Source organism: Bison bison, unplaced genomic scaffold (genome assembly GCF_000754665.1).
Source record: "Bison bison bison isolate TAMUID 2011002044 unplaced genomic scaffold, Bison_UMD1.0 scf7180017864325, whole genome shotgun sequence".
NCBI classification, from domain to species: Eukaryota; Metazoa; Chordata; class Mammalia; order Artiodactyla; family Bovidae; genus Bison; species Bison bison.
Genome location: NW_011494897.1, coordinates 5936686 through 5955662, shown reverse-complemented (window position 1 = coordinate 5955662; position 18977 = coordinate 5936686). Strand labels below are relative to the sequence as shown.

Here is an 18977-nt window from a genome sequence, read left to right as displayed (position 1 = left end):
GAAGGTCCATTCTGCTCTTCAGGTGCCAGCCACCTAAGATGCATGGTTGTGCTGTTGATTCCTTCAACCAGAGGCGGCCTCAGTTGGGCTGGTGCTAAATTTTAGAAAACCCTGATTACTTTCAAGGACTTGGCTTCCATCTCTAGACACCGCTACGTACATATATGTTCACATGCATCTGTGTACAGCATATTCTAAATCAATTATGGTCTCAAGGATTTCTATGGTTCTAGAAACTGAAAACTCAAGATACAATTTGTATTAAAGGCAAGTAAAGAAAATTTAGATGACTAACAAATATTAAACAAAGTTTTATTAAGCAAAGTTTTTTCTTGTATTTTCTCTATTCTTTCTTGCTACCTAACAGACACTACAGAATCTATTGCTGCCCCACCCAGATTCCCTTTCCCAAGCTGGTGCTTCAGTGCTTCATCTTCTGTGCTTGGTCTTTAGTGGCTCATGGCTGCTCCATTTTCTAGAGAATTGCCCTGCCTGAGTGGAAGCTACAGGATCCCTTGTGAATCCTGTAGCCAGTGACTACCAGCCAGTGGCTACTGATCACAAAGGGCAGTGTCCCTCGTCTTAATGTGGTATCAGGTCAGGGCTGCAATCCACAGAAGCCAAACAGGCAAAGGAAATGTTTGAAATGGGCTAGTTAGGGAGATGAGAGAAAGTGTGGGGACTGAGAAGAACCAAGTGGGGGACAAATGGTCACCAACTCATGCCAGCCAATGCATGACTTGGGAATGACGAACCAATGTCACCAAATCTTTTAGTTTGTTTTTTAAAAAGTCATTTTTTATGTAATTTTCTGATTTTTTTAAAGCTTAGAAACTGGTCTAAATTAAAACAAACAAATAAGCAAAAACTGCTCTGAAAACCAAACAAACCATCCATGTGGAAGAAATGAGCCTGAGAGCTCAGGGGGTTGTAAACTCTTCTCTGGGCACCACAGACTTCGGGCAGCCTCAAGGGTCCTAAAGAGACCACACGACCAGTAGCAGGAGCCTGAGCCTTGGGCAGTCAGTATCCCATGCTCACACGCATGCTGGGTCCACGGCATGATCTGAGGTTCAGGGACACTGGAAATTCTGTGCAGCCTCCTGGCAAATCTTCAGAGGGATAGATTTAAGACTTCCCTTAAAACCTACTGGAAATGGATCAGATTAACAACTGAGTTGTTGCAAATGAAGGCCCATTTTGATTTTTATTTTCTTAAAGAGTCTGTACGATGAGATTCATATCCACTGTAAGTGTGTCAGCTGGATTTGAGGGGTGAAAGTGAAGAAAAAAATCACATGTCATAATCACCCAGCTTATTTACTATGGACCCAAACTAAAGCTGTGGACTGTGATTTACACTTGTATTAACACAGCCTTGTATAGGCACAAAGTCTTTGTTTCAATAAATGTGAATTAAAATGATGTGAATAAAAATGAATACCCTTAAAGCAAGAAAACAAATTCACCTTAAATCAACTTAGAACAATTACCATTTGTTACTTTCTAGAAAGCTTGGCCAGCTTTTTACAGAGAAACAATTGTGATTCTATTTTCACTTTTAGTAAAGAAGAAAGTGCACTGAGCAAAAAGTTTAACAACTTAGATAATTAACAATTTTGTTCATCTTCTGCCACTGTGAACTATGTGATATTTTTATTCTTATATAAATTTATGCATGATTTCCTTTACTACTCTTTGCCAAGAATGAGCTAACTGGTGGGCTCTCAGAGATTTCATTCTATATCCTATGATTTCTCTTCAGAATAATCCAAAACAAAACAAAAACCTAAGCCACGCAGAAATTTCTTCTCTCACTAAGCTCACCTTCGGAATTTGGAGTTCCATCTTTCTATTAAATCTTCAGCAAGCCATCACTGGCTATAAGCTTAACTGGGAGGAAGGACGGTCAAAGATTTCTGAGTTTTGGGCTCAGAGAAACAATGAAGGACCAATTCAATCTTTTTAGAGTGTCTAAATTTTGCTACTTAGAAGCACAGAAGAGGAATTTTGAGTATTTCTCCTATGTTTTCTGTATTCCACTTAAGGTTCCCTAATGACCTGGGATACAAGGACTTGAATGTTTCAGTTTGAAAAATATCATCTATTTCAGAGATATTCAATTGAACTTTCTCAGTGAAAATATTCTCGATTTGTACTGTCTAATAAGCACTAGCCATATATGATTATTGAACACTTGATATGTGTCTATTGAAACTAAGGGCTTGAACTTTTAATTTTATTAATTTTAAATTTAAGTAGCACTATTGGAGAAGGCAATGGCAACCCACTCCAGTGTTCTTGCCTGGAGAATCCCAGGGACGGTGGAGCCTGGTGGGCTGCCGTCTCTGGGGTCGCACAGATTCGGACACGACTGAAGTGACTTAGCAGTAGCAGCAGTAGCACTATATATAGCTACCATGGTGGACAGCAAAGACTTAGCAAATCACAAATTACACATAGTTGATGTGTTGAAAATAGAAATTCCATTTTAACTATTTAATGAAATCATGAATAAACCTCCTATACTTCTTAATTGCAGAAGAATTTTATTCTTTTTATTTTAAAATTTAAGAAAAATTTTATTGGAGTAAAGTTGATTTACCATATTAGTTTCTGCTGTACAGCAAAGTGAATCAGTTACACATAAACATACATCTACTCTTTTTTTAAGATTTTTTTCCCATATAGGGGCTTCCCTAGTGGCTCAGATAGTAAAGAATCTGCCTGCAATGCAGGAGATCCGGGTTTGATCCCTGCATCAGGAAGATCCCCTGGAGAAGGGAATGACAACCTACTCCAGTATTCTTGCCTGGAGAATTCCATGGACAGAAGAGCCTGGCGGGCTACAGTCCATGGGGTCGCAAAGAGCTGGACACGACTGAGTGACTAACACTATTACTTTCACTTTCCCATACACGTCATTACATTGTATTGAGAAGAGTTCCCTATGCTATATAGTAGGTCCTTGCTAGTCACCTGTTTTATGTATAGCAGGGGATATACATTAACCCCAGTACCCCAATTATCCCCACCCCTTTTCCCCCTGGTACTCCAATGTGCATTGCAGCACCATTTACAATAGCCAGGACATGGAAGCAATCTAAACATCATCAAAAGAGAAATGAAAAAAGAAGATGCAGTACATATATACAATAGAATATTACTCAGCCATATAAAAGAATGAAACAAGGCCATTTGCAGCAATGTGAATGCACCTAGAGGATTGTCACACTGATTGAAGGAAGTCAGAGAAAGACAAATATCATATGATAGCCCCTAGATGTGGAATCCAAAAAAATATGTTACAAATGAAATTATTTACAGAGTCAGATGTAGAAAACAAACTTATTTAAAATCAGCTTCATTCTCAAGGTCCCATTTGCTTGACATTTGATACTCTTTTACTTTATTCCAATCACCCAGCTGGAAGGAGATAATGAAAGCTTTGTACCATTATTTTATTCAAAATCCTTTCCCCAATGATACATCATCCAAAATCACTTCTTTTTTGTTGTTGTTTTGTTTCATTTTTTTTAATAATCACTTCTTAATCAAGAATATAATTTCAGAATCAAAGCAAAAGGAATGCCAGCAACTCAGTAGGTTTTTTTTTTGGGGGGGGGGGAGGGTGTTTGTTTTAATATCTACTAAAATTGAGAACATGCAATTTTAAAACTATGACAAAATGATTATAATCAATAAGGACAATTCTGCATTGAGAACCCACTAAAATTAATGTTGACTATTTAAACTCTAACAAGTAGTCAAGCATCTCTTCTAGACTCACAGAATTATTCCACTGAGCAGTGACAATATTCTTAGGAAGTCAACTACAGAGGAGTGGAACTAGAATGTGTGTGTATGTATTTTATTCACTTGTTTAAAAATAAATAAACACCTCTCAGCTGTCTCTTATAGTTTCACTTGGAGTCTCCAGCCCTGCTGAATGGATGAGCACTTAGTCATTATCTTCAGAGTTCCCTTAGTATCAGAAAGGGAATTTTCAATCAACTAAATGAGACTGGTCTCATACACATTCACAAGTATTAACAGAATGATAATAAGATAAACAGATACTCCTGAACTATTAAACACATGCATACAAACTTAGACTCACTAAGAGACCAGGGAATAAAAGATTAAATCTCAGATCACCAAAGTGGATGGATTATAGGTATAAATTTGTTAATCACAAAGCAATAAATTAAGAGACATTATGGGATTATGGAAAAGTCATTGGAACCTTCTAGAGATTATATTTCACATTTTTTTAATCCAATTCTGCATGATTTTAGAAAAACACTTCAAAATTATGTGACTCAGGTTTCTCTCAGACAATATAAGAATAAATTTTCAGTAAGACACCTTGAAAATAAGTTTTTAAAAACAATATAATTGTTAGGTTTTATAAGGCAAATTTCTATATAAGTACAAGACACTATTATTATGACCCAATAAAGTATCTTTAAGATTACATATTATAAAATGATTCAATTCATTCACATTCAGAATCTATCTGTATTTACTTAGAAAATTCTCTTATGAATGCAAACTTCAATATCCATCATTTCAAAGAATAACAAGATTCAAATTCTGTTTCCACTTGGAATAAAATTACAATGCTCTTGTATTTTTTGCATTAACTCTGTAATCCAATTTCTAGTCTCGCTCTTCTACTTATAATCATTCTTTTAAAAAACACTCTGTAATATATATTCTTTTTTATGCAGCATGTATTACTTTATAATCTGATTAATAGCATATCATAATGCATAAATTTGCACTCGCAAAATTTATGTAGTGTGGAGTTTGAGCATCTTAGGATAAGAACTGAAGACTAAATGAGCAGAAGCTCTTGCTGATGACACCTCTTTAAAATCAAATCCGTGTTTTCAAGGAAGAGTTTGTTGTCTATGAAGACTGCATGGCTGTGTCAATATCTTAAAGCATCCTCAACTACAAGGAAGATGGAAATCTAGGAATAAACAGCCTTTCCTCATTTCAGGGGTATAAGGGGAACACTAATATATGACATCCTCAGGCATCTTGTCAGTGAAAAATGATTCTGACTTTTTCTCAGAGATGCAAACCGTCACGGGAAATGTGATTTGCCAAATGCTGCTAGCCACAAACACCTGTGAAAAAGGGCACTGGGACCAGGACTCAGACATGATATCCAGGTTGATCACGAAGCCATGATTTTCCAGTGAGCAAGCACTCTCCAGTCAGGGTCAGAAGAGGAAAGGATTCTTCTCCTGACTTTCTGAGATCTCCCAGCACTCAGATAGATCTTGTTGGCTGGCCTATTCTATGGCTGAGGAAAGAACAGCATCAATTTTCCCATTCTCTTTTTGTTTACTAGTCTTCTTCAAGAGAGATGTATAGTGGAACTGATCTGGAAAGGAGAAACCTTAGGTTCTATACTGGTCCTTTAAGACCCTACTTATGGAACATTGGCTAATCTATTATTTGGCCTCTCTGTTAAGTATTTCACACATTCATTTTTTAGGGGAAAAAAAAGCATATTGAAGTTTAGTTGATGTACAATATTATATAAGTTATAGGTGTACAACAGAGTGATGTGCAATTTTTAGAGGCTATACTCCATTTACAGTTATAAGATATTGGCTATGTTGCCTGTGTTGTACAATATATCCTTGTAGCTTATTTTATACAGAATAGTTTGGACCTCTCATTTCCTAAACTTCTCTCTTCCCTCTTCCTGCTTGTAACCACTAGCTTGTTCTCTCTATCTGTGTGGCTGCTCTTTGGGTTACATTCATTAGTTTGTTGTATTTTTTTTAGATTCCATATATAAGTGATACAATATTGTCTTATTTCACTTAACAAATGCCTTCCAAGTCCATCCATGTTGTCTCACTGGTAAGATTTCATTCTTTTTAATGGCTGAGTAGTATTCCATTGAGTATATGTAGGTCCATCTAGTCAAAGCTATGGTTTTTCCAGTAGTCATAAATGGATGTGAGAGTTGGACTATAAAGAAAGCTGAGCACTGAAGAATTGATGCTTTTGAACTGTGGTGTTGGAGAAGACTCTTGAGAGTCCCTTGGACTGCAAGGAGATCCAACCAGTCCATCCTTCCATCCTAAAGGAGATCAGTCATTGGTGTTCATTGGAAGGACTGATGTTGAAGCTGAAACTCCAATACTTTGGCCACCTGATGCAAAGAACTGACTGATTTGAAAAGACCCTGATGCTGGGAAAGATTGAAGGCAGGCAAAGGGAACGACAGAGGATGAGATGGTTGGATGGCATCACTGACTTGATGGACCTGAGTTTCAGCAAGCTCTGGGAGTTGGTGATGGACAGGGAAGCCTGGTGTGCTGCGGTCCATGGGTTCGCAGAGAGTCAGACACGACTGAGTGACTGAACTGATATGTACTACATCTTCTTTATCCATTTATTTGTTGATGGATGCTTTGGTTGCTTTCATATTTTGTCAATTATAAATAATGCTGTTATGAACATGGAGGTGCATGCATCTTTTCAAATTAGTGCTTTTTGTATTTCAGATATATACTCAGGGGTAGAATTGCTGGTTAGTATCTCATTTATTGAAGAGCAGGACAGACCCGATTATACCTATGATCTCTTCCAGTTAGAAAATTCTGGCTGAACATTTGCAAGTAGTACTTCTCAAGAGTAAACCATGAAGGGCTGTTGGACATACAGGTCCCTCATCCCTCCAGGAACCCAGCCAACTTATCCCTGCAACTTGAGTCACCTTGTTCTTTACCATGGCACACAAATATTATGATTTTTCTATGTGTTTTATGATATAAAGAAAGTCCAGAAAGCATTTCTTTTCAAGAATTTAAGGCGAATCACCTTCTTGGTGAATATACACTACCTTAGCCAGCTGTCATACTGGTGGTTCTCCATAATTTGCACACAACTTGCATCCTACACGTAAAGGGAGTGAGCCATGATTTCTGAACTTCACATAGCAGCAGCGATGACAACAAGCATTGTTCCCTAAAGTCCCCCATTAATAAAAGGTAGTTGCTTGGACTGTAATTATGGCATCCTTCCTACCCAAACTTGAAGCTTTTATGGGGCTTATGCAATTAACTACTTAAATGCATCGTAACACTTGCTTCTCTGACAGCAAAGTATTGATTTTTTAATCATTTTCAAGTCTCCTCTAGAACAAATAGATGTACTACAGTTACAGTTAATGCACTGTGTACATGCATTAAATGTTAGTGTGACAGAATTTATTATTTTGTGATATACAGAACTGAAGTCAGGCTTCTCAGAAAGTAGCATCATGGATCCTACATTAGTATGGAAACTACCATTGTCCTTGATACTCCAAATTCTCTAACTTCGAAAAGCTAGAGATCTCTTACTTAGGCTTAAAATAAAGGAGGGGGTACTGAGTATAAATCTTTCCTAGGTGTCAGTGTAGGAGAAAATTAAAAGTAGTCCAGCAGAGAAGGTAACAGTTTATTTTTTCCTAAAGGTGTCACTGTGGGTGTATGGCAACTTCGTTCACATGAATTTCAATGTAGCTTTTCCCTTGCATTTATTTAGGACATATCAAAATATTTTGCATACAATAGTCTATTTCAATTCTTACACATTTTAACTGTACTGTTTTAATGCCTCACTATGGTTAATACCTCAGAAAACTGAAACAGTGTATCACAAAGTGTGATTTCTACATTCCATTTCTGCTATGTCAAAAAGGTCAACAGAGGTCTCATGAAAGTCACTTATCTAAATGCAGACCCGGCAACAGATGCCACTACACAGTGTATCAACAAGCCTTTTCCTTGGGCACAGCACACATTCAACATTAAAGTTGGTGAGTAAAAAGCAGTTAATTTTGTTTTGTTAGAAATAATATCATTTTAGTTTTAGCGTCTAAGACAGATGCCAGCATTTCACTCTGAACAGATGGTAATTCCATCTAATAGTGCATGTCTGTATTAGTAAGGTCTGTTGTGTATACAAACAGTAATAAACAGTAGGTAAGGATCAAAATAAATTTTAATTGTTGACATTAAATTCTGGCAGCCACAGTTCTAAGGCTGCAATATTCCTTTTTCAAGTCTGTCAGATTTACTAATGCTACGCAAGCTTTGTCCAAAGCTGCCAGATTCTAGTTTCCATAGAAAGATATTTCATCTTCCCAGCTCCTGGTCTGCACCAGGGTTGCCTGTTTTCCTACACTGAAATAATCATTCAGGAATAACATGAGATTGGTGCTACCACTGATGAATGTTCTTCCAGGATTTTTTTTAGAATGCTCCCAGAGGACTGAACCTTTAATTAAGAGGCTGATTTTTAAAATGTTGTATCCAATTGTTACACTATGGATTCCAGTGTTATCCCAGTCACTTTCCTACCCTGCTAAGTAAAGGTCTCTCATTCAATTCCATCTATTCTCATTGCAAATCTGGGCATTCCTGAACTTCTCTGAGACTGACATCATCCCTTTCATTTGGTTTGCTTTGCCAGAATCTGAAGGATTTCCCAAACAATCGCAGCTCTCATCGGCTGAACTCTTCTGTAGGTTTTACTGTGGATCAAGCCTGCCAACAAGCACCAATTTGGTTCTCATAATGTCTCCAACGATCTGGTATTACAAGTAGTAGCTGCTATTTATTTTGGGAAGCCGCCATGTCAAAAAAAAATCATTATAAAAAAAACCCAGTTTGGCATTCAAGTGACTGTTCAATAACAAACATGCTTTGCAATCAAATTTCTTTTAAAAAAATGGATGTATTTTTTGAATCATGAAAAATATATTGCTTCTACCATATGGGACAACCAACGACTCACCAACCGATTTCAGATGCAGCATATTGAGCTGACCATATGTTACAGTGCTGTTGAATGGCTGAGTGATTCATGCCCGTCACATTCTAGTATATCAATTAAAGCTCCTTGAAGTCTGCATGATTTGTGTCTCTGTTATTAAACCCTGCTAATTCATCCCACTTACACATCTGTTATAAATCTCTAGGAGTGCTGCATGATTCATGGCAATCTGTGAGCATGCTACAGCAAATTCTTCTCCTTGTAATTAACAGTAAATTGTTTTACTGCCATGCAATGAATTTTTCAGTTATATTGCAAATGAACTCCTAAATGTGCGGTTCTTTCCTAAGAACTGACTTATATCATTAGGCAATTAAAAAGTATTGCTTTGAACCAAAAGCTTTTAATCAAGAGAAATACAACTTTAACATTGCTTGAGAGCCATGGAAATTTGACATGGTGGTTAGAAGTGCAAAATAATTTCTGTTGTTGAACGAGAAAAACAAACAAACAAAACCAGCCCTTCCTCCTACTCTCAGGATTTCCCTGATGCTAAGACGTGAGAACGGCTGCCTAAAAAGACTGGGTGAGACAAGTTTGCACAGATACTGTTTATCTTAGAAGTGACTTAAGTCAGCTGTCATTACCAAATTTCTCAGATTGCCTTACACTTCTCTAATTGTAAAACAGAGCCTTTATTCTTGAAATAAATAATTGGATAATTAGCCAAGTTGAATCAGCAGAGGATTTCACTGCTGTTCAAGTGTTCTTGTCAAAGGTGAAACAAATTCATTTCAGCTCGCCTCTGCAGCTCTTCGAAGAGGCTTTGATTTTTTTTTCCCCCCACTTTCTTGGCAGCAGCCTGAGATTCATGAGTCCATACATCAAGTTGGTAGTTTAACAACAAATGGAATTAAATTCAAAGAAGGGAAACTAATTGAAGGACAGCAACAAAAGTGTTGGGTAATGTGCTTTTTAATATGGCGTGCCACATTTGCATGATAATTTTTCCTTTTTAGCATGGAGCAGAAAGTGACTGGCTTAATGAGGGATTATTCAAGACAGGAACGAACAAAATGCATTCATAACTAAGAACAAAGATTGTATTATGAAACAAAAACAGGCAACCTCAGAGAAGTAACTGGATGATTGGTTTATGCATTATGAATAAAAAGATAGAAAAATATTTATATTAGTATTCATTAATGACTATATATACAAGATTGTTGTAATTAAAATTATAAATTAACATATTAAAAGTGCTTGTTTAATCACTCTGGGTCCTATTCACAAAGAAAAGACTTATGTACCTGCATACAAAACAATGTGTGTTTTCAACCCAGCAGCAAACAACCCATACATTCTACTTTGGATGGATTCAGACAGGAAACTTAATGCACCACTAATTACTTGCTTAATGGGAAATGGGCACTTCTAAGCTTGTAGTGAAGAGGTCAATTTATGATGGGTAAAGGAAATAGGACATCGTTCTTCCAGGAATGGATCTCCAAAAGGAATTTCTCTGAAGGAAGGTTTAATTTGTACTTAATTCACAAAGGATGGAAATGTACAAAGTTATTAGATTAAAAGGGTAATCTTAAAGAAAAGGATTAGAAGCTTCTAAGGGCCCAGTCTGTCAAATCATGACCCATATAAACCCAGAAGCAACTCCAAAGCCACCCATCACACTTTCTTGAAGATTTTGCAATAGAGTTGCAGCTGCTCCTGGGAGAGTACCTCTCTCAAATCAGTTCTGGAACTGTTCATGGGCACCAAAACTAAAGGAGTACTGGTAAACATTCCGGACGAAATGTGCCAATTCTAATGATACATCTAATCGAAAAAATACTTGAAGGACAGCAAATCACAATTCTCAAGCTTTTTAATGAAACAGACATATCTAACAAGTATCTTTTTGATTTCTGTGACTGAGGTGTAAGGAAAAAAATATATTTTCGTGATTCGGCACTTCAGAAAAGCTGAATACTACTTCCAATTTATTGTGCTCTTTTTCAAAGTTTTTAAATGGTTGTTCTGATCCTTGGCAATTCACTCACATGAACTACATTTAGACTTTAGAGTTAAATTTCCCACAAATCTATTGGAATTCTGTATCCTCCAAACCATAATTTTATTACTAGAAGAGACAGAGCAAGAAAGTCATAGTGCTGCAAGTCAACTTTTATTCCTTTCCTACAACAAACTGTTGACCATTCAAAAGCACTGACCTTCTCATTGTTTATTTCTATGACTTAAAATCCATCAGTTACACAGACATTTAATCCTAGGAAAATTAAAAAAAAAAAAAAAAGAAATACCCTATTTAGCTACTGAAAACAGAGGCAAGAAGGATATTGGATCTGTAATTTCCGGGGTTTTCCTTATATTCTAATAAAAACAAGTCCATTTTCCCTGGCCTGAACACCCCTGAAAACAATGCATTTTACCATAAATCAAGTGGCGAGCAAAAATTATTTTCTATATTTTTGTCATGTAATTGACTTCATTCCCTGTCTGGCAGATGAAAAGTCATAGAGTGCTGACAAGATAAATTAAGACACCAAGAAACAAAATTTTTTCCAGGAAAACACTAATTTTTCTCTCAGAAAAGAAAGAATCTCACATGTGAACGAAATAAATGCATATTTTTATGGAAATTGAGTAGAAGGAACATTTTGGCAAAGAACAAAAAACTACACATTTAAAACTTACCATCTTCTGCAACTGTCTACTTTTCTTACCTCCCAGCTTTTGCTCTGACTATGCTAATCAGAGTGCTGCCCAGGGGATCATCAATGACCCCACATTCCTTGTATCTTACATTTCTTTCCCTTTCCCTACTGTCTGGGACTCTACTGACATTCTCCTTCTAGAATTCTCTCTGCCCTTGACTTTTTGAATAGTGCTCTTTCTAGATTCTATACCTAACTCTGATCATGTCTCTGTTCCTTTAATTTTTCCTTTTCTCTTTCTCCCAGAATGTGAGCATTCGCTGAGGTGTAAACTTTTTTTTGTATTTTCTCTGCCTTCACTAATATATCACCATCCATAGTTTTACCTCCTTTTATATGCAGACAATGATAAAACTTACATCCTTCTTAAGCTTCAGATTTGCATTTTCTGCTGTTGGCTGGTTATTATTGTCATGGATATGTTTTGTTCAAATAATTGAACTGAAACTCATGGCTTTATTTCTCCCATCTGGTCTTTCTTCATTACATTTAGTGGCGTCACCATGGTCTAGGATATTTACTGTCATCTTCAGTTCCTCCCTCTTCTTAACCTGTGGATTTCTTTCCCTTGAAGCATTCCATCTCATGCTTCTAATATTTCTTTCTATTTATCTAATTTACTTTCTCATGACTTTTTTTGGAATGTCCTGTTGTTTTAGTCAGTAAGTCGTATCTGACTCTTTGTGACCCCATGGACTGTAGCCCACCAGGCTCCTCTGTCCACGGCATTTCCCAGGCAAGAATACTGGAGTGGGTTGCCATTTCCTTCTCCAGGGGATCTTCCCAGACCAGGGATTGAACACAAATCTCCTGCACTGGCAGGCAGATTCTTTACTGCTGAGCCACCAGGGGATCCCCCTTGGAATGCCTACCAGACTCTATTTCCACATTCTCTTCTAATCTCTACTATACTCCACTGACAGAGAAATCACAACCCCCAGCTTTCATCATGTCAGTATGGAACAGCACCTGAAACAGCAACAAGCACATGATATAAACTCAAAAAATATCTACAAACAACTTTACCAATTATTTATAGTCCACCTCAAATGCCATTTAACCTGGCATAATTTCCCAATCTGCTAAATCAGTCACCTATCTCATATTCTCTGTTCCAATAGCTTTCTTTTATCCTTTCCCCCAAGGTGTTCATCCTACCTGTTATATGTCAACATCTTAATACAGACATCATTAAAGCGTGAATGGTTTCTATTAGAGCTCACCCCACTTCCTAATGCCTGAAATTAGAAATTAGAACCTTCATAGAAACTTACTGAATCGAGCATTCACAACAAAACATAGCAATGGTATGTTATAGCACATTATTAATTTTATACTGTAAACAACAAATTTGAAATGTGCAGTTTTTGATCAAAATCTTGAAATACATGTCATAATTCAGGACAACATGCTCCTCACAGAACTGAAAAATGATGCTTTCCAATGTTAGTCCCCTACAGCTTACTTTTGTCATTCAATCCTTAGTTTTAGGACTCTCCATTGTTACATTTATGTTAAAATAATGTTATGGAAACAAAGTTGCAAAGTAAAACTTCATAACTTTGATAACAGAAATTCTATAATGCACTGTGACTAACAAAAAGATTATGTAATAATTATGACAAAAATCTTGATAGAAATAATTTGTTTTGAGATTTGACTTTGTGTTAGACACTGCCTTAAATATTTAACATGTATTCACTCTTTTCATTCTTCAGGAGAACACTAAAATATAGGGTATCCTTATTTGTAATTTGGAAGACAAAGGCACAGAGATTATGCAATTTACTCAAGGTCATAAAGCTATAGTCATAAAGCTAGCTGCTGCGGCTGCTGCTAAGTAGCTTCAGTCATGTCCAACTCTGTGCAACCCCATAGACGGCAGCCCACCAGGCTCCCCCGTCCCTGGGATTCTCCAGGCAAGAACACTGGAGTGGGTTGCCATTTCCTTCTCCAATGCATGAAACTGAAAAGTGAAAGTGAAGTCTCTCAGTCATGTCCGACTCTTAGCGACCCTATGGACTGCAGCCTACCAGGCTCCTCTGCCTATGGGATTTTCCAGGCAAGAGTACTGGAGTGGGGTGCCATTGAGAGCCCAAATTCAAGTCATGGCATTCTGGCTTATCATTTTTCCCTTAGCTGTGTAAGTAAATTCTTATTTGAAAACGTCAATGAACTTGCACATCTCATGGGTTTCAGAGAACATGAGAAGTTTCCAAATTCTGTTCTCATGGATAAAGAGGCAGAGAGAGAACACTGAGAGGGCTTAGATGAGTTCTGCTCCACTCACCTTCCAGTAGATAGACTGGCCTTAAGCAGCCTCACCAGAGACTAAAACAAGGGCATAGAGCACTGGGAGGGGGTGAGTTCCACGCCACAGGAACTCTTGCTGAAACCACTGAGGACAATATTCACACAGATGGAATCACTGGTGCTTTAAGCAGGAAGGATGCCATTCTACAGACATCTTCCCTGCTTTTCACTTTCCATCTCCAGGATCTGTCTAGTCTCTAGGGACCAGCATGCCCGCATTCAGTTCTTTCAGGTTGTGTCTACGAAAAGACGAGAGTAGATCTCATCTAGAGGAAAGAGCCTGTCCTAACAGTGTCACAAACTGGAGCATGTAGAGTGCAGATGGGAGCTAGTATGGTACACAGCCTTAAGGAAAGAAGACTTGGGTGGAGGTATTATTATTGAAGATGTTATTGGACGTGATGTCACGAGGAATAGGAATTAAAATGAGAACAGCCCCCAAGGGATTGGAAGGAGAATGTTCAGTAGAAGCCAGAAGGAAATATTTTGGATCATTATCAGTCTGAAAATTGCCTTTTCAAAGAGGTCACTACACATGGTCTGATTTGCTGGAGAAGGAGCAGTTTCTCTACCACTAAAGGATCAAACACTTGGAAGGAATGTTGCCAGCGATGTATTAATATTGGCAAGACGGTCACCCTAGATGACTTTTAAATGTTCTAAAGCCCTGAAAAGCTGTGATTTCAGTTCTGCTTAAGCACATGGTCGGGGTCCCTTTAGCCTCCACTAGGCCTCTGTCCAATCTTCAGCTCATGTGGCTTCTGTTTTCACTTTCTCTGGCCCCCAGGACAGATTACTCTTAATTTTTGTTCTCATCACCCAGTTACATCATTTTTCCTAAAGGAGACAGATACTATTATCCACACTCTGTAGCTCTCTAATAACATAATATATAAAAATAAATAAATGTACAGTCTTACAGGAAAATGGTGTTTTGTTCAAGCTACGTACTCCATAAATATTTGTAAATATAGGTTAAGTATGTGAAAAACACAGAGTTCACTCATGCAGATAATAAAACATAATTTCTTGAAACTTTGGAGTCTTCCTTGCTGACAGAAAATTTGAAGAAAAATTACTTGCTATATTTGATATTTGTTGTATATTAATATAATTTGGGCCAAACAAGTTTTCCAGAACTAAAATAAAATATAACAAAAACTATGGAACTTTATATGGAAACAGTAAGGAAGAAGGTCTGAGGAATATTTTCATAGCTAAATATGTTTGCTAGAAATTTCATAACCTCTTCACATCTGGATATTTCCTTAAAGAGCACCAGGAAACTAAGCCTTGTTGGATGCTGACAGAAAAACTGATTTGAAAAAAATCTTAACTTGTAAGTAATTGGGTTATATAGGTGTTAATAATACATGTAATCAAGTTTGTATGAACTTAATTTGTTCTAAGTGAAGCAAACAAAAAATTATACAAGCCATCTCCTACTAAGATTATACTTGATAATAAGTTTTTTATTTCAATGTTATGCACCTAGCAATTTTATATTTATAATAAACAGATAATAACACTATTGCCTATCCAATAAAGGCAAAATATGACACCAGTGCAGCCTACTAATTTCTGGATGTCTGCTGTTAGCTCCATGGGGCAGGAGTGGGTAAATCCAATCCCACACAAAAGGTTAAGGCTGAAGGGAGAAGTATTCCGAATCCTCACAAGAAGCCTCCTAAATACTTCTAACAATTGTTGGGACACCTTTAGGACTTAGGGTGGTGGTTGAGTCCTAGAGTCAATCTGCACCTCATTATATTTATTATGACACTGCAACTCAGGAATCCTCCAGGCTCTTAAATTTATTTTTCTGTTCAACTATGTCAAGGTCAGTAGCAATCAGAGTTTGTGAGGGAGTAAGAGAAAGCTGAAAAGACAAATATTAAGCCCAAACTAGAGACGCTATTGAGCTTTGTAGGTGTTTTCTTTATAAACATACAATATATTTTTCACATCCGCTAAAACTTGCTTACCTGATGCTAAAGTCTGTCCTGCTTCTGAAGCACTGGTTACACAGCCAACTGAGTTGCAGAGAGAAATAGTAAAGTTGTATATCCTATAAGGTTTTAGTCCTTTTACAATATAAGATAGTTCTTGGGATTTAGCAGTATACAATACCTGCAAGGTAAGAAAAAAAAAAAACAAAAGTCAGATATTAGATATCTATTGTGAAAAATATAAGCTTGACAAGCAAATTTCCAGAAATTTCAACAGAGGGAATTACTGCCAACCCCAATTAGAAAAAGGAATTTCTTTTTGAAGGGACTCAACAAGCTAGGGTTTAATTGATAATTGTACAATCACACTGTTTTATGAGGTAATAATCCAGTTCCTGAGTGGATAAATGAGGAAACCGAGTTATTGCCTCATAAAGCAGCGTGGTGGTGTGGCTCTTGTCACCGACAGTAGAGATAAAGAATGGTGACACGCTCATTGTTATTGTGAAAAAAGTCCAAATAAAACCACAGGGCTTGGCCAGGATGAACCTAGTGCAGTAATGTCCACATGCTAGCTGATGGAGCTGGTACAGAAAAATGTCATCACTTCATTAAATCAATCCCATCATTTGCTCTTAAAAAAAAGGAAGAAAGAAAGAAAGCTGCAGGAAGGAAAAGGAGAAAAAAGGAAAGATTACTGAGCATCTACATGAAGTCAATTCTCAATTGCCTTTCTTGTACAACTAAGTGTAAGCATATTGATCAAACGGTTACTTTTTTTTTTTTTTTTTGAAACATTGTCTTTATCACACAATTTCGAATGAAAATAGCAGATGTGAGCAAAGGAGACTCTATGGTCCATAAACAAATAATTAAACAATCAACACCAAGAGCTAGTCTGTCAATATAACTAGAACTGATCAAAAGCAACCATGTAAATTTGCTTAGTCTATAGATACAAAGGCCCCTGGTGATTATATTCAGAAAAAAGTCATTAACCAACAGTCTGACAGCATGCATGAGCACAAACTATTTTTCTAAGAGATACTGATAACAGGATATCAAATAATCTTCCATACATATAAATACTACATATAACTAAATATTAGTTACATATGAAGTCAATTTCCAGATTTTGTTTTTCCTTTAGGAGTACAATAAAATTCATTTGGATTATATGCCTGAGTATTGACTTTAAATTTTCATAAGCTGAGTAGTTCTTGAAAGCAGTGTGATTAGAATATAAATTACATTGTTAACATAACATTTTTCAGAAATAAAGGTGATTTAAAGATTCTAAAAATGTAGAAAATGTAAAAACATTAATACCACTTCCTTCAATTACATTTAGAAATCAGAAAAACATCAAACACTGATTTACTAATCCTTTTTCTAGTTTCAAAATGGCTACTTAGATTTTGAGGATATAATTTTTTTTTTCTTTTGTGCAATGTGATTTAAAGCTTCCCCCCTCCCACCCCGCAAAGAAAACTTGGAAATGAGTAAAACTTACTTAATATTGCTATAAAATTTATCCTATTTAGAACAATTCTGATGAAATTTAATGTAGATTTTCTGCAATTGTTAAGATAAAATACATTAAAGTATTTATTTAATTTTAAAAGTTTTATCTTTTTAAACAAAGTATTCTCTGTCTCAAGAACACATAATGAAATGTAGTAAAGAGAAAATGTGGATTAATATTAATTTTGATTAAATTTTACTCCTCTACATATAGTTAATAGAAATTATGTGATTTTTAACAGACATTTTTCCTAGAGTTTGGGGCATGTAAAATTATCACTCAGATAAACTGTGTCTTTATCATGTATACAGAATCATCTTAACAAGTTTTAAAGGATATATTTAATTGAAAACTTTTTGGGGGGATTAATCTTAAAGGAGCAAAGCTTAAAATGCTACAATGATAACGTCACCACTTCTATAAATGTCTCCTGCCACATTCTTAGGGAAAGATCCTTTAACCATTATTTTTTACAGTAGGCTTTCCCCAGAAATTTTGGCTATTTATTTATCAAGATTATAATGACACACATTCAGGTCAGTGTGGATATAAATTTAATTGTTGAGAATGTAAAAAAAAATTCGACTTTGCCACTGGTGATTTAATTTTCTTGAATATATGATGGAATACTTGCAGGAGAGGGTGCAAGAAAGAAAATAAAGTGACATATCTATATCCTTATTTTAATTCTGCCACACACACACAAAAAGACTTTTAAACAAATAAAGGGGACTCCCTTGGTGGCTCAGTGGTTAGAATCCATCTGCCAATGCAAGAGATATGGGTTCGATCCCTGGTCCCAGAAGACCCCACATGCTGCGGAACAACTAAGCCCATGCACCACAACTGCTAAGCTTGTGCTCTAGAGCCCAGGAACTGCAGCTACTGAGCCCATGTTCTGCGATGAGAAAAGCCACTGCAATGAGACGCCCAAGCACCACAGCTAGATCACAGTGATTGCCACAGCTAGAGAAAACCCTACACAGCCACAAAGACCCAGCACTGTCAAAATAAATAAATAAAGTTATTTTAAAATGATCAAAGATTTTTATATACCTGTTTTCTCAATATAAAAATATTTTCCTGCCCTATTGAATATTTTATAAATGTATGTAATCTTATCCCATTAATAACAATCAGTAAAAATAATATCTAATATCTGCTGAGCTTTTTAAGCTCCATATAAACTATAGATAAGCAGAAATTGTTTTTGCATTTAACAAATTAGTGAAATCTCAAGCACAGAGATGTGAGATATGCCTAGTAATTGGTAAAAATGGGATCAAAACAAGTTGATTTCTGGGACGTGTTTTATAAACTATGCATTTTTTTTTAATTTTACTTTCTTGGAATAGAATATTATAATACAAGTAATAGCCAGAAGGCATAATATGCTGTGTCCAGACCCCACATCCACAATTCTGATGAGCCAGACATCTTGGAATGCGAAGTCAAGTGCACCTTAGGAAGCATCACTACAAAGCTAGAGGAGGTGACGGAATTCCAGTTGAGCTATTTCAAATCCTAAAAGATTATGCTGTGCAAGTGCTGTACTCAATATACTAGCAAATTTGGAAAAACTCAACAGTGGCCACAGGACTGGAAAAGGTCAGTTTTCATTCCAATCCCAAAGAAAGGCAATGCCAAAGAATGCTCAAAATTCTC

At 36.5% G+C, this 18977-nt stretch overlaps 1 protein-coding gene across 1 annotated transcript in view; it reads right to left on the bottom strand.

The window, feature by feature from the left end:
• The window catches only part of USH2A (Usher syndrome 2A (autosomal recessive, mild)), a 939168-nt gene that overhangs the window by 668015 nt on the left and 252176 nt on the right, over nt 1-18977 (bottom strand). The window contains exons 19-20 of the mRNA XM_010853294.1: nt 15824-15968; nt 8-94 (exon numbers count right to left, since the gene is read on the bottom strand). Coding sequence (XP_010851596.1) covers nt 8-94; nt 15824-15968 — 232 coding nt within the window. The remainder of the gene's footprint in view (nt 1-7; nt 95-15823; nt 15969-18977) is intronic.